This window comes from Hippocampus bargibanti, linkage group LG04 (genome assembly GCF_051943395.1).
Source record: "Hippocampus bargibanti isolate YZ-2025 linkage group LG04, ASM5194339v1, whole genome shotgun sequence".
Classification (NCBI taxonomy): domain Eukaryota; kingdom Metazoa; phylum Chordata; class Actinopteri; order Syngnathiformes; family Syngnathidae; genus Hippocampus; species Hippocampus bargibanti.
Window position 1 is genome coordinate 18,958 of NC_142737.1, and position 12,450 is coordinate 31,407.

General features: G+C 45.1%; 1 protein-coding gene across 3 annotated transcripts; it reads right to left on the minus strand.

The window, feature by feature from the left end:
* Positions 1–232: 232 nt before the first annotated feature.
* On the minus strand, positions 233–12,023 carry LOC148898558 (uncharacterized). Of its 3 annotated transcripts, XM_088993261.1 has the most exons (7): positions 11,935–12,023; positions 10,249–10,457; positions 8,744–8,846; positions 5,014–5,282; positions 4,808–4,931; positions 4,361–4,607; positions 233–1,295 (listed from the first exon to the last, which is right to left on the minus strand). In XM_088993261.1, the coding sequence occupies exons 4-7, from the start codon at positions 5,144–5,146 to the stop codon at positions 1,293–1,295; spliced, it is 507 nt and encodes a 168-aa protein (XP_088849387.1). In that variant the 5' UTR covers positions 5,147–5,282; positions 8,744–8,846; positions 10,249–10,457; positions 11,935–12,023; the 3' UTR covers positions 233–1,292. The 3 variants fall into 3 exon arrangements, with proteins under 3 accessions (XP_088849387.1, XP_088849388.1, XP_088849386.1); XM_088993262.1 differs by lacking the exons at positions 10,249–10,457; positions 11,935–12,023; XM_088993260.1 differs by lacking the exons at positions 8,744–8,846; positions 10,249–10,457; positions 11,935–12,023 and adding an exon at positions 6,133–6,445.
* Between the last annotated feature and the right edge of the window lie 427 nt (positions 12,024–12,450).

The following is a 12,450-nucleotide window of genomic DNA, read 5'->3' on the forward strand; positions in this document are numbered from 1 at the left end:
CTCCCGCCCCCTGCTATCCAGTCCTTTTCCGTCCTCCCCTTTCCAGAGGCGGAAACAGGGCAAAGGTCTCAACCAGGGTGAAGTCCGTATTGCACCAAAAAAACTGCTGTCTTTCCCAGATCAAACATACCCGCTGCATCATCAACCATACGAGTGACATTGCCGACCCCTGCGCTAAAGAACTGATCATGTGACCTGGTTTTTTTCCGTTATCTAATGCTCAAAAAGAGACCTCTTTCCATATTTTTATGGAACATACCTTACACCAAAACACCTTCCACAGAAACATTTTCACATATCAAGTTCAAAAGGTCTCTCAGCAAGCGGTGCGTTGACATGTGTTTCCAGTTAGCAACCGTGTTGTGAAACCAGAGTCCGTGCGCAAGAGTGTAAAAGAGGGAAAAAACCAACGGACGTTCCGTTTGTGGAGGAAATACTTGTGATTCTCCACAGTCAAACAGGGATGTCACGTCAGGATGTTGAATTTCAGGGAGCACCACCGCTGATTGGTGCTTGGCGCGGTTCATCTGAGCCTCCCAGGTTGCCTTCTGAAACGTCCGATCGGTTGTTGTCCATGAACGGGGGCTGTCCGAGTCCTTGGTCATTGGTTTTTGGTGTGTTAGCTGACCAGTCAGGGAATTAGTGTTGCGGCACCCGATTTTGTCGGACGATATTCAAGCCAAGTGGTGCAATCTATGGCAGATCTATCATTGGGTAGACTGCATCAATGTGGTCCGTCCATAGTGTCGTTTTGTGCTAGAGCATATTTGTCATCTTATTTTACGTCGGGTCATGTTGTGACATACTTGGTCAACTCATTTTAACATAGTATCGTGTAGTTTGTCGAGCTTGTGACACATTGTTATTGGCTGCCATGTTGTTTTCTCGTTACGTGTGGTGACGTAGCGTCTGTTGTGAACGTGACAATTTCTATTGTTTGCTTTTGTATTGTCTCTGTTCTTTGTTTTTTTTCAAATGTATACTGCATGATAGTTTAGTAGTTTGGATGAGGTCCTGTATTTTGACAGTTTCTGTGCTTTTATCATAGATTATGTCGTATTTCCATGGCAGTTTATGAGTTCGTTTCAGGACAGTTTTGTCGTTTGTCAGGGACGGCGACTCAGAGGACCTGAAGGACAGTGAGAAAACACGTGTGAGGCCCTTTCCAGGCAGCGTATCGCTGGTGGTTTCAGGGGGCGTCGTCACAATTCCTGGTCCTTTGGGTATAGGAGTTCTTCTGGAAGGTTTCAGGCTTCATTTTAAGACTTCAGAAGAACGTACGAGCTGATTGATCACTGTGGAGAAGAAGAACAACATGACATGAGCAAGGATACCCACACAAATGGGCAAAACAAACAAGCAATAGTTTTCAGTTCCGAGGCAGGTGGATCGTGCCCTGATAGAAGGTTCAAGTCTCGAGTCAAGAAAGTATGAACCCCACGGGAGATGGTTTCAAAAGATTCTCAAACTGAGAAAGTCCAGTCCAGAGTGAAAGTTCTGGTCCCCAGCTATGGTTGAAGTTCAGCAAGAAAGGTCTAGTCCCAAGAGGCTGTCAGTCCTAAGAGAATGGTCTAGTCCAGGCATGGGCAAACTACGGCCCGCGGGCCACATACGGCCCGTTAGGCTTTTCAATCCGGCCCGCCGAACTTGCCCAAATTATAGTACAAACAGTGTCTAAAACTCATGACAAAAAGCTAGCGAACAACAGGGCAGATAACTGAAAAGTTGCCTGCCCCATTTTTCCCAACTTAAACAAAAAGAGACCAATCCGATTAAGAAACATTGTCACAAAGTATAAAGTTTTTTTTTAAATCAAGAATGCACCAACTACAAATGCTACCTTGCTTAATTTACGGCAAATGCGCATGGCTGTAAATTTTGCTACAGTAGTCGATTGTCATTGTGGTGCACAATGCAACGTTTGCATTGATTCCTACGAGCCACTAAGCCCCTTTCATAAGTGTCACGTACACTTTACAGTCACGGTTTAATGTAAATTTACGTTTTGTAGCGTCACATATGTTGTTAGCTTCTTTTGAATCTTTCTTCTAGTTTGAGGTTCTGTGCATCTATTTTGGAAAATGACATGCAATTGCACGACTTTGTAACGCTTGCGAAAGTCCGGAAGAAAGAAGCAGGCTTCTGATTGGCTGCTGAGCCGAGTATGCAAATTTCAACTGCAGGTAGGCTATGTTTGTGTGCTCGGCGACGGTACACGTGTTTTGTTAGCGCGTGAAGGCGAGAGCGTCAGTGAGGAGTTTGTTGAGCGCGCGGTCAGGACAAACCATCTATGATTTGGCGGAATTTAACACAAGTAGGTATTATTGAGCTTGAATATTTCGTTGTGTAATAATATGTTTTGAATGTTGAAAGTGATTCCATTTTTCAATAAATGTTGATTTCTTTGCCCCTTCGATGGAAACTTAAAAACAGACGCAATCTTGATAAATCACAGTGCATGTTATTTTAATCTATTTCCATTTCCTCCTCCAAGTATCTGCGAAATAGTCTGTAAATGCCATATCTTGCCTATTCCTTGAGACAAATTTATTAACTGATCAGGGATATTTTTCACATTTGAAAGACAGTTAATAAATTGGGTTGTAGTGTTTTTACTGTGCTATGAGGTTTGTACATACTACATTTAAAGGACAACCGGCACCATTTTTTGTTTTTGTTTCCCACTGACATCAGAAAAACGTTTTATAGCATCTAAAATACCCAAATCAGGCAGGCTGATATTTTTAGGTAAATGAAAAACACCAATAAAAATGACTTCAAAATGAATCCGGAAATGGCCAGTTTCAGAAGGTTGCTCGAGAATCAAAACAATGGCTTCAGATTCGGAGAAGATGTTTTCTTGTTCTTGTTCTTCTGAAGAGGAAAGCATAAATGTTTGCAATTGATTCTAGGAGTCCTCCCATATCAATTCGAGCCGTCAATGACAGCAATGTAGCACCCAGAAAAAGCAGAAGATGGAATATCAAATAGTTGTCTTGGTGCAACACACAACGATTCACCATGGCATTATTTATGTGTTTTCCTTCTAATTTCGCCATCAACACGGATTAACACGAAGTTTTCAGACTAAACAAAGTACCCAAAATGCATTGTATGTCGCTTTCTCGGTCAGGGCGGTCCAAACGTGACGTCACATGGGGATCGTCATCAACTCGAAAACAAGACTTCATATATTCAGCGCAAGTCTTAAAACGTAAACTATAGCTATATGCTGTGGAATCTTTGTAAAATACGCTCAGTCGAAGTCATTTGAAGTGATTTTATAAATTATGGACATAACTTGTTCGGAGTATTTCCGGCCCAAACACTCCCTCCAAATGCTCCTGGCCCGGCCCCTCTGTCAAATTTTAGAACCCAATGCGGCCCGCGAGTCAAAAAGTTTGCCCACCCCTGGTCTAGTCCCAGTAGAAAATTGTCATCACGGATCTACTCGCAAGAGAAGCGGTGAGTCCTAAAAACAACAACACCCTCATCCCTTGGGAAGTCTGCACTCCAAAGCGACAATTTCAGTCTCAAGAAGAGTCTCCTCACCAAGGCAAAACCTCTAGTCTCGACAGAAGGTTGTCGTGCCAAGTGAAGCTTTTAGTCTCAAGAGAAAGAACTGGTTAACGGACAAGGATCCGAGAGAAAGTTCTTATCCCAAGGAACAGTGGTTCTTTATCTTGTTGGAGACACGAAACCCCACCAGTTTCATATGCTCATTCACCGAACCCTTCTTCCAATGACTGTGCCTACTAATTGCAAACTCGACTGAGGGCTGGACCTCTGTGGCGGAGGATCCACCGAACCCCTGAGACCGACTCACCGAACCCCGTGGGTTCGATCGAACCCAGGTTAAGAACCACACTGATCTGAAACCAAACAAGGCGCTGGAGTCTCTAGAGAATATTCTAGTCTTGAAAGAAAGTACTGGTGACCAGAGAAGCTTTCAGTCCGAGGAAAAGGTTTTGGTCATGATAGGTTTTCACGCCACGCATAGATTCCAATCCAAATAGACGCTTTCGGTTCCCTTTAGTCACAGGGAATAGATTCTTATCGGGAGAAGGTTGTAGAGGTGGGTGAATTCACGAGTCACCAGCCAAGAATTTAGTTCAGAGAACATCGTAGTCCCGATAGAAGGTTCTTGCCTAAAGAAATGATTGAAGTCCAAAGAGAAGCGGCAAAGTTTTTTGGTCTAAAGACCACGATTCGCTCAAGATCACTAGCGTTCGCCAAACCTCCAAACTTTACGGCACTTTCACAAGACTCTGAATGGTTCCCTGGCACCCGCGGTTACATACGGGCACAGGACAAGAGTCGCCACGGGTCTGGGTAAACATGTGCACGTGTATGTCCTGACCTTCCTGCGGATGAGCTTGCGTCTGGGCTTCTTGACAAGCTCCTCCTGGAGGCGGCTGACCTCGCAGTAGAGCTCCAGTTCTCGCTTCTGCATCACATCCTTCTCCTGCCACAGGGTCATGTTTTCTCCCAGCATGTTTTGCAACTGATGCATCTTCTCGCTGTTCTGCTCCCGCTCCTGCTGAAGCACCTTGCTCATCTTGTCCTCAAACACCACCTCCATGTTCCTCATGGTCTCGGCAATCATGCTGCCGGGACAACAAGGTTCACTTAGCCCCCCAGGCAGGCAGGCAGGCAGGCAGGGAGGGAGGGAGGGAGGGAGGGAGGGAGGGAGGAAGGAAGGAAGGAAGGAAGGAAGGAAGGAAGGAAGGAAGGAAGGAAGGAAGGAAGGAAGGAAGGAAGGAAGGAAGGAAGGAAGGAAGGAAGGAAGGAAGGAAGGAAGCTTTACTTGGTCTTGTCTCGCTCGGCTTCCTCCTTGAGGCGTCGGACGGCGGCCTCCTGGTCCTGCTTCTGCTTGAGCAGCTTCTCCTCCAGGGCCACCAGCTGCCCGGCTTGAGCCTCCAGCTTGCCGGCTGACCAGAAGGTGGCAAGAAACGCCATGTGTCACATGGACCAGACCGCAAAGTCCGGAGATCCGTCTCATCGAGTTCTGACCTTGCGTGCTGATTTCTCCGTTGAGTTTCTGGATGTGCGCCTCCAGCTGCGCCAGCGTGGCCTCCAGCTGCTCCATGATCTCCTTCTGATGCTCCGCCGCTTCCTGCTGGCTCTCCACCTGCTCCATCAGCATCTCCACCTTCTTGTCCTTGGCATTCAGCGAGCGCTTCAGGTAGCGGGTCACGTCCGCCTTATCTTTGCGGAGCACCCGCTGCTCGTACAGCAGGTCCTGGACCTGGTTCTCCAGCTCTTCACATTTATTCTGGCAACTAGGAGAACACAACACGTCAACGCTGCACGCTAACGACCAAATGCTTATTCTACGTTTCTGATCTCCATTTAACAGTTGTTCAAGCCCAAGTAGAAGCTACAATGCTTCATTCACACAAATAATAATAATAATCCATTTCATTTATAAGCGCCTTTCAAAATTCTCAAGATCACAGGATACATTTTTTTTTTTTTTTACATCTAGCTAGTAGATAGCTAACAGATAGCTAATAACTACCTAGCCGGCCAGGCATCTAGCTAATAGATAGCTAGCGAGCCAGCCAGATAACTAATAGCAAATGGCTAGAAAATACAGTGCTCGCTAGGTAGACAGCAAAATAGTTAAAAAGTTAACTAGAGAGCCAGCTAGACAGCCAGATACCTAATAGATAGCTAGGTGGATAGCTAGCGAGCCAGCCAGATAGCTAGCTAATAGCAAATAGATTGCAAATAATGTGCTAGCGTTCACTCAAGCCGGAATACTGTAACTCAAATAGATAGAAAGCTAGCTAGCTAATAGATAGCTAGCGAGCCAGCCAGATAGCTTATAGAATTTTTTTGTTGTTGTTTTTTTTTTTGTTCTTTTGACTTCCTTTCCAGCAGCTCATGTAATTTGTTTTTCCTACTTTCATTCCTTTCATCACTTTGCTGCTGTGAAATGTCAATGTCTCCACTGCGAGACTAATAAAGGCAAATCCAATCCAATCATTTAGCAAATAAAGTGCTAACGAGGTAGACAGCTAGCTAGATATAGCTAGATCAATAAAAACACCTCCTGCCTCGCAAAAAAAGGAAGCAAAAGGGTTGTGAGGAGCCCCACAAGCGAGCTTTGTCTAGGAATGTTCTTACTTCTCCAGTTGCTCCTCCAAATATCGTATTTGTGCTAGAAACAACTTGTCCGTGTCCAAAATCTCCGTGATGGTTTCGGTCGCCATGGTTCGTCTGTTTTTGATTGAATTTCCTGTCTTGGAATTGATTCTTGTCTGAGTTGTCAAGGCAGGGATGTGACCAACAGGTTGGGGGGGCTCAGCGGTGCTGCCTTTCGCACCTCTCGAAAAAAAATCAACTTGGACCTGACATTTGTCTCGTAAATCAAATTGAAATCAAATTCGAATGCCGCCCACCGGCGTCTGAGCGGAACCGTCACCTCGCTGCTTTGTACAAGAGCAGCGACGTCACAGTCAGAGGGGTTCGTCAACGTGGTTTGCTTGCACTCTTGCTAACGGCCACCAGATGGCGGTGTCGCCATTCGCGTTGGGCCCGTCAGGGTTTGTTTAAGACCGGAAGTTCCTCGATGCCGGGAATGGGGCGGAAGTCAAAGTCAGTCTCACACACTTGTGAGGTAAATTCCGGCTCTTTTCAGAGAGCCGGTTCTTTTGGCTCGGCTTACTAAAAAGATTTGGCTCCAAAATGTCTCCTCAGTTTGTTTTTGTTGTTGCTGAAATTAATTATAAAAAAATTATCACACTATATTGAATATTTTTATTGATATGGCTTGATTTATATGTGCACAGAGAGCATCCATGGACTTTCACTTTCCCTCTGGTTACTCTGGTCTGATGATCAGCTGCCACTAATGTGCTTAATATGCACAATATTGCATAATGTCAAAGCATGTGTCCACCTGTCTACCTTAACCCCCTCCCCCCACCTCACTGCTGCGTGTGTCTGTAATTATCCCCTCCCACCTCTACCACGGATCCTGATCAATCACGTGCGGCTTTGACCGAAGACCGGGGGCGGGGAATAGAGGACAAAAAAGGTCGGCTCCTATTTCTGGCTCTGTGTTAGGAGCGGCTCTCTATGTTTACTTCAAAGATCCGGCTCGTTCGCGAACGACACATCACTATCACACGCACGCGCACGCACGGAATTGATCATGATTAACTTGACAAATAGAACATACCGTATTGGCTACAATCTAATCGTACATCATCGATTATTCTTGAGGACAATTCAAGTTGAATGTTGTCAAAGTAGTTCATTGGGGATCATATCAGTTGCCGCCATTTTATCTGTGTGAAATCATATATCGCAAGATTTTCGTACTCGCGACTGTCTGGTGCGTGTTGAATTCACGTGAGCTTGACAAAAGTGTCAATAAAACACAAAAAAAGTTTTCATTGTGTATTTATACATTCAATGAGTATAAAAATGTTTTTTTTTTTTTTGTTTCGCCAGTTTGTGGTCAAAATTGGGAGTATCCTGACCAAATCTGTGAAGTTATTCCTTTTTTTTTATTGTATTTTTTTAACGATAGCTGTTTTGGTATATGCCCAACACTAATGTTAACCTGGTGACCATAGAGCACAGGTGTTCAAGTCAAGGCCCGGGGGCCAAATCTGGCCCACCATGTCATTTTATTCGGCCCGCCAAAGCCAATCAAGCGTGCTAAGTACCGTGTTTTTTTTTTTATGATACTAGTGCAGCATGTTCTTCCTTGCGTGTTCTACATACTTGGCAATAAAGATGATTCTGATGATGCTAGCTGAAGTCTGAACCAAACTTTCAAATCGTCTCATGTACACCACAATAACAATCATTCTTTTTGACTTCAGATTTGAAAACTAGTTATTCATTCATTTGTTTGTCCTTGTACTAAGTTCATCCTGTCTACTTGGTATTGGATTGGATTGGATTGGATTTGCCTTTATTAGTCTCACAGTGGAGAAATTTACATTTCACAGCAGCAAAGTGATCTAATCTAATCTAATGTTAAGCAGATTCTTTACTTACAAACAGTGTAGGTGTTCAAATACCTGACATGTTTCGGCACTCTGACGAAGGCGGAAGTAGTCGGCGAAACATGTTAAGTAGAAAAGGACACAAAAGAAAATGAAGGTCGAGCAGAAGAAGGAGATCATCGAAAAAGACCAATGTGGTGTGCGTTTGTGTCACTTAGCTTCCCAGTACCAGTACGCTAAGTCGACCATTGCTACGTGTGGCTAAGGGTGTTTCTGGTGTTGTCTAAGCAATGGTCTCAGGCAATTGCTGCTGTGAAATGTCAATTTCTCCACTGTGAGACTAATAAAGGCATATCCAATCCAATCCAATCCAATAGAAGAGGTTGAAAAACTTCTGTTGATTTGGATGAATGAAAACTAGCAGGGGCTAGCAGGGGACAGTGTGAGTGAGGGTATTATCGCCGAGAAAGCACGGCAACTTCACTCGAATATCATCAAGAGGCAATGACATCGACAACCACCACAAAGGTCAACAAAACAATGTTATTATACAGTACAGTTTATTTCTTTCATGACAATCCAATAGCACATTTATTCAACATAAAATAAGGTCTATTTTGTGTGGTTTTAAGGCTTATTTAGGAGGAAATGATGTTTCATGGGCACCTGGGAATGGACTATTCTCATTTTGATGGTTTCTTATGGGAAATTAATGTTTGGAAATGAATGTTTCCTTCATACTGTAAAAAAAAAACATGAAAAAAGCTACAACATACCTTGCTATTCTAGTGAAATGACGAGTCCGCTTTTCTTTGTTCTCGATGAAAGTTGAACCAGGAGCAGCTCTCGTTTCATAGCTCACATTTTTGTCACGATGGGCTGCAAAAAAAAAAAAAAAAAACGGCTGACAGCAAATTGACCAGCAGGAAATACTTTGATGTCTTCAATTTGCCGCCGTGACCTCATTAGCTCCCACGCGGCGGCTAGCATTGAAACGGGGGTCCCGTCGTAAGCTGTTTAAGAGTCCCGGCATCTGCTTTTCATTTCGACGCACACATGCTTTTTGATTGCAAACAAAAAATGATGCTGACAAAAACAATTTTGGGAAAAACGTGGATGCTTCCTGAAGAGAGGAAGCGCCATTGTGCCCTTGCGGCAGTTGAGCTCATTGCAATCGATTGCCACAAGGCTTCATCAGCTTGACGGACATTCCAGCCGCGACCTTTGACCACCTTCCGTTGCATTTCAAGACCAGCCACCAATCTTTGGATTTTTGGTTTGGCGTTTGATGGCGAAACACCAAACGGATGGCGTGCTTCCGCCGCGCGCTGATGGAAAGCTACAGAAATTCCATCGCTTTCATGGAGGTCAAAGGGCGGCAAAGTCTTTTTTCCTCCGTGATCAATTTGGGAAAGCCATGAGAATGTTTACTTCCCTCCACATATGTCGAGTCAAAAAAGAATGACTTTCTTGTGGTTGACATCCGCAAATGTGAACATTTGGTTGAGACAAGTTGGATTTGCCTGCGCGGGCCCAAGAAAATGATGTGGCGGGCCAGATTTGACTTTGACACGCTGTTATGATGGACGCCATTGTGTTATGGTCTCGGAGCGGACGTGGGCGGGGGGGCTTTTTTTCTTTGTGCGGAACCTCCCATGTCAGATAAGTCGCTGCTTTTCTTCAGCACGCAATGGAAACATCAACCACAAGAATTGGGTGCAAGATTCAACGTCGGCCATTTTGTCGTTGCCCTCAAAGTGAACTTTGCCCGTTTTTACAACATTTGCTGGAGTCATAAATACACTTAATGTTTTGCTTGTTATGAGGAATCAAACCATGCCCCGTTATTGTTGTTTCATGAGCATTTCATTGCTAAGCGGCTCAGAAGCTGATATGTCACTGGTTGAGAAACAACGAGTGTGGACGTGATCAGGAAGTTGAGCTTTGCACGCCCCCCCCCCCCCCCACCCCCACCCCCCCCTCCGATTTTAATGCAAATATGTGACATTGTGCAGATCAACTGGGGGAAAGTGGACTTCCGCGACCCCAACGGCGCAAACGCCCAAGCGCACCATTAGAATGCGCTAGGTGCTAAGCTAGCATCCCAGAACGGGCCCCATGTGTTTTTCCCATGATAGGTTCCTCAACCTTTTTTTCCCCCGTCTTATTTATTTGTCTTTTTTTAATCCGTCCCCTCATGCTAGACACCAAGGATGCTAAATTCATGCTAATCTCAAGCCAAAGCGCGCAGTGCTCGGCGTAGCTTTGCCGATCTATTGACCTGTAAAGGGGATGTGGCTTGCGTCCTCTCGTCCCGGCTTGCCCTGTGAGTTCGTCCGGCTCACGTCCTCCCAGATGGCAGCCGCTTTCCCCAGCACTCCTTTGCAACTCGGCGGCAAGATGGCAGCCCCCCCTTTCCTTCGCAACTCGGCGCCAAGGATGCTTTTCCGAATTGAGATCCTCCGTGGCGCGCTGGAAGGCTTCCACGGCCTGCTTTCAAAACGAAGAAGAAGGAGTGGAAGCCATGTGTGCCGTGCATATGCGGGTGTTTACGTCCCGAGACTGCACGACGGCAATGTTTTGGTTTGAAAGCGTGACCATCAAAGTGACTTTAGTGGCAACGGCTCAAGTGCAAGACTCCCTCATCCATTGGTGGCTGTGCTTGGCCACACCCCGACAAGGTCCACATTCAGCGCTCCAGCTGTTTTCACTTTGGGGCTTGTACAAGGGCCACTCATGCTCTTCTTCTTCTTTTCCTTTGGGCTTTTCCCCTCAGGGGTGGCCACAGCGAATCAATGTCCTCCATCTATCCCGGTTTTGTGCATCCTCTTCTCTCACACCAGCTACCTTCATGTCCTCTTTGACCACATCCATAAAGCTCCTCTTGGGTCTTCCTCTCCGTCTCCTGCCTGGCAGTTGAAGGCTCAGCATCCTTCTCCCGATATAGTCACTCTCTCTCCTCTGGACGTGTCCAAACCATCTCAGTCTGACTTTCTCTCCAAAGCCTCTAATCTGAGTTGTCCCTCTAATGTACTCATTCCTGATCCTATCCAACCTGGTCACTCCCAAAGAAAAGCTCAACATCTTCAGCTCTGCTACCTCCAGCTCTGCTTCCTGTCTTTTCTTCGGTGGCACTGTCTCCATTCCAAACATCATGGTTGGTCTCACCACTGTCTTATACACTTTTCCTTTCATCCTAGCTGAAACCCTTCTGTCGCACGTCACAAACCAAACCTGCTGCAGGTCCTTACCAGCTTTGTCTCGCCAGCCTGTAAAGATCAGTCTCACCTTCCTTGCTGTCCAGCCGAGCATACAAGTCATTCATGCTGTTGGTCCGATATTCGGCTTTTAGATGATGTAGCGCTAGTTTTCTTGACGATTTTTTTGGAGGACCCTAAAATGGCCACTGAAAACCAAAATGGCTGACTTTCCATGTCTTTTCGAGCACGGCTTATTAAAAAAATGTGTGCATCTGATGAACGTAAATAGCTATCTTCCTTTTGTCTTTCTGGACGTTGTTTGCAGAGGTTATTTGTTCATTTATTTATTTTGGTGAAACTGGAACCTTCACCTCAACCAAATTTCCTCTTGCCAACTGAAACTGTCAGATTGATCGAGCTAGCTAGCAATCTATATAGCTTGCTATCAATCCATAGCTATCTATCTATCTAGCTAACTAGCTAGCTGTCGAACTTTATGTCTGTATATACAGTGATACCTCATCTTATGAACTTAATTGGTTCCCAGAATTGTGTGTAAGGTGAAAAGTGCGTCTGCCAAACATTTATTTCCCATAAGAAACCATTAAAATGACAATAATCCGTTCCCAGGTCCCCATAAAACACAATTTTTGACTAAATAAGCCTTATAATGACACAAAATAGACTTTTTTAATGTAAAATAAATGTGATACTGTATTGTAATTAAAGTAATAAACTGTATTGTATAATAAAGTGGTTTTATTGACCTTTGTGATGGTCGTTGATGTCGTTGCCTCTTGATGATATCCGAATGAAATTGCCATGCTTTCTTGGCGGTAATTCCCTCACTCACACCGTCCCCTGCGAGCTGCTTTTCGTTCATCCAAATCAACAGAAGTTTTTCAACCTCTTCTGTTGCCTGAGACCGTTGCTTAGACAACACGGAAACACCCTTAGCCACACGTAGCAATGGTCGACTTAACATACTGGTACTGGGACGCTAAGGCACACCCCGTTGGTGTTTTTCGATGATCTCCTTCTTCTGCTCGACCGTCATTTTCTTTTGTGTTCTCTTCAGCTTAACACAAGCCTGTGGTGGGGTCTTTTTTCGCTCCCATAATAGCAAAAATCGAGTGGAGCTCGATAACAAACCACGTCTGCACTCAAAGAAAGTGTGGAAAACTAATCTGGCAGCCACCGTGGCGCTGTTCGACCGTGCGGTTTGGTGTTCAGCGCGGTTGGTCCGCCGAAGACTCGTTGGTCTGCCAAGATGATATTCTCGC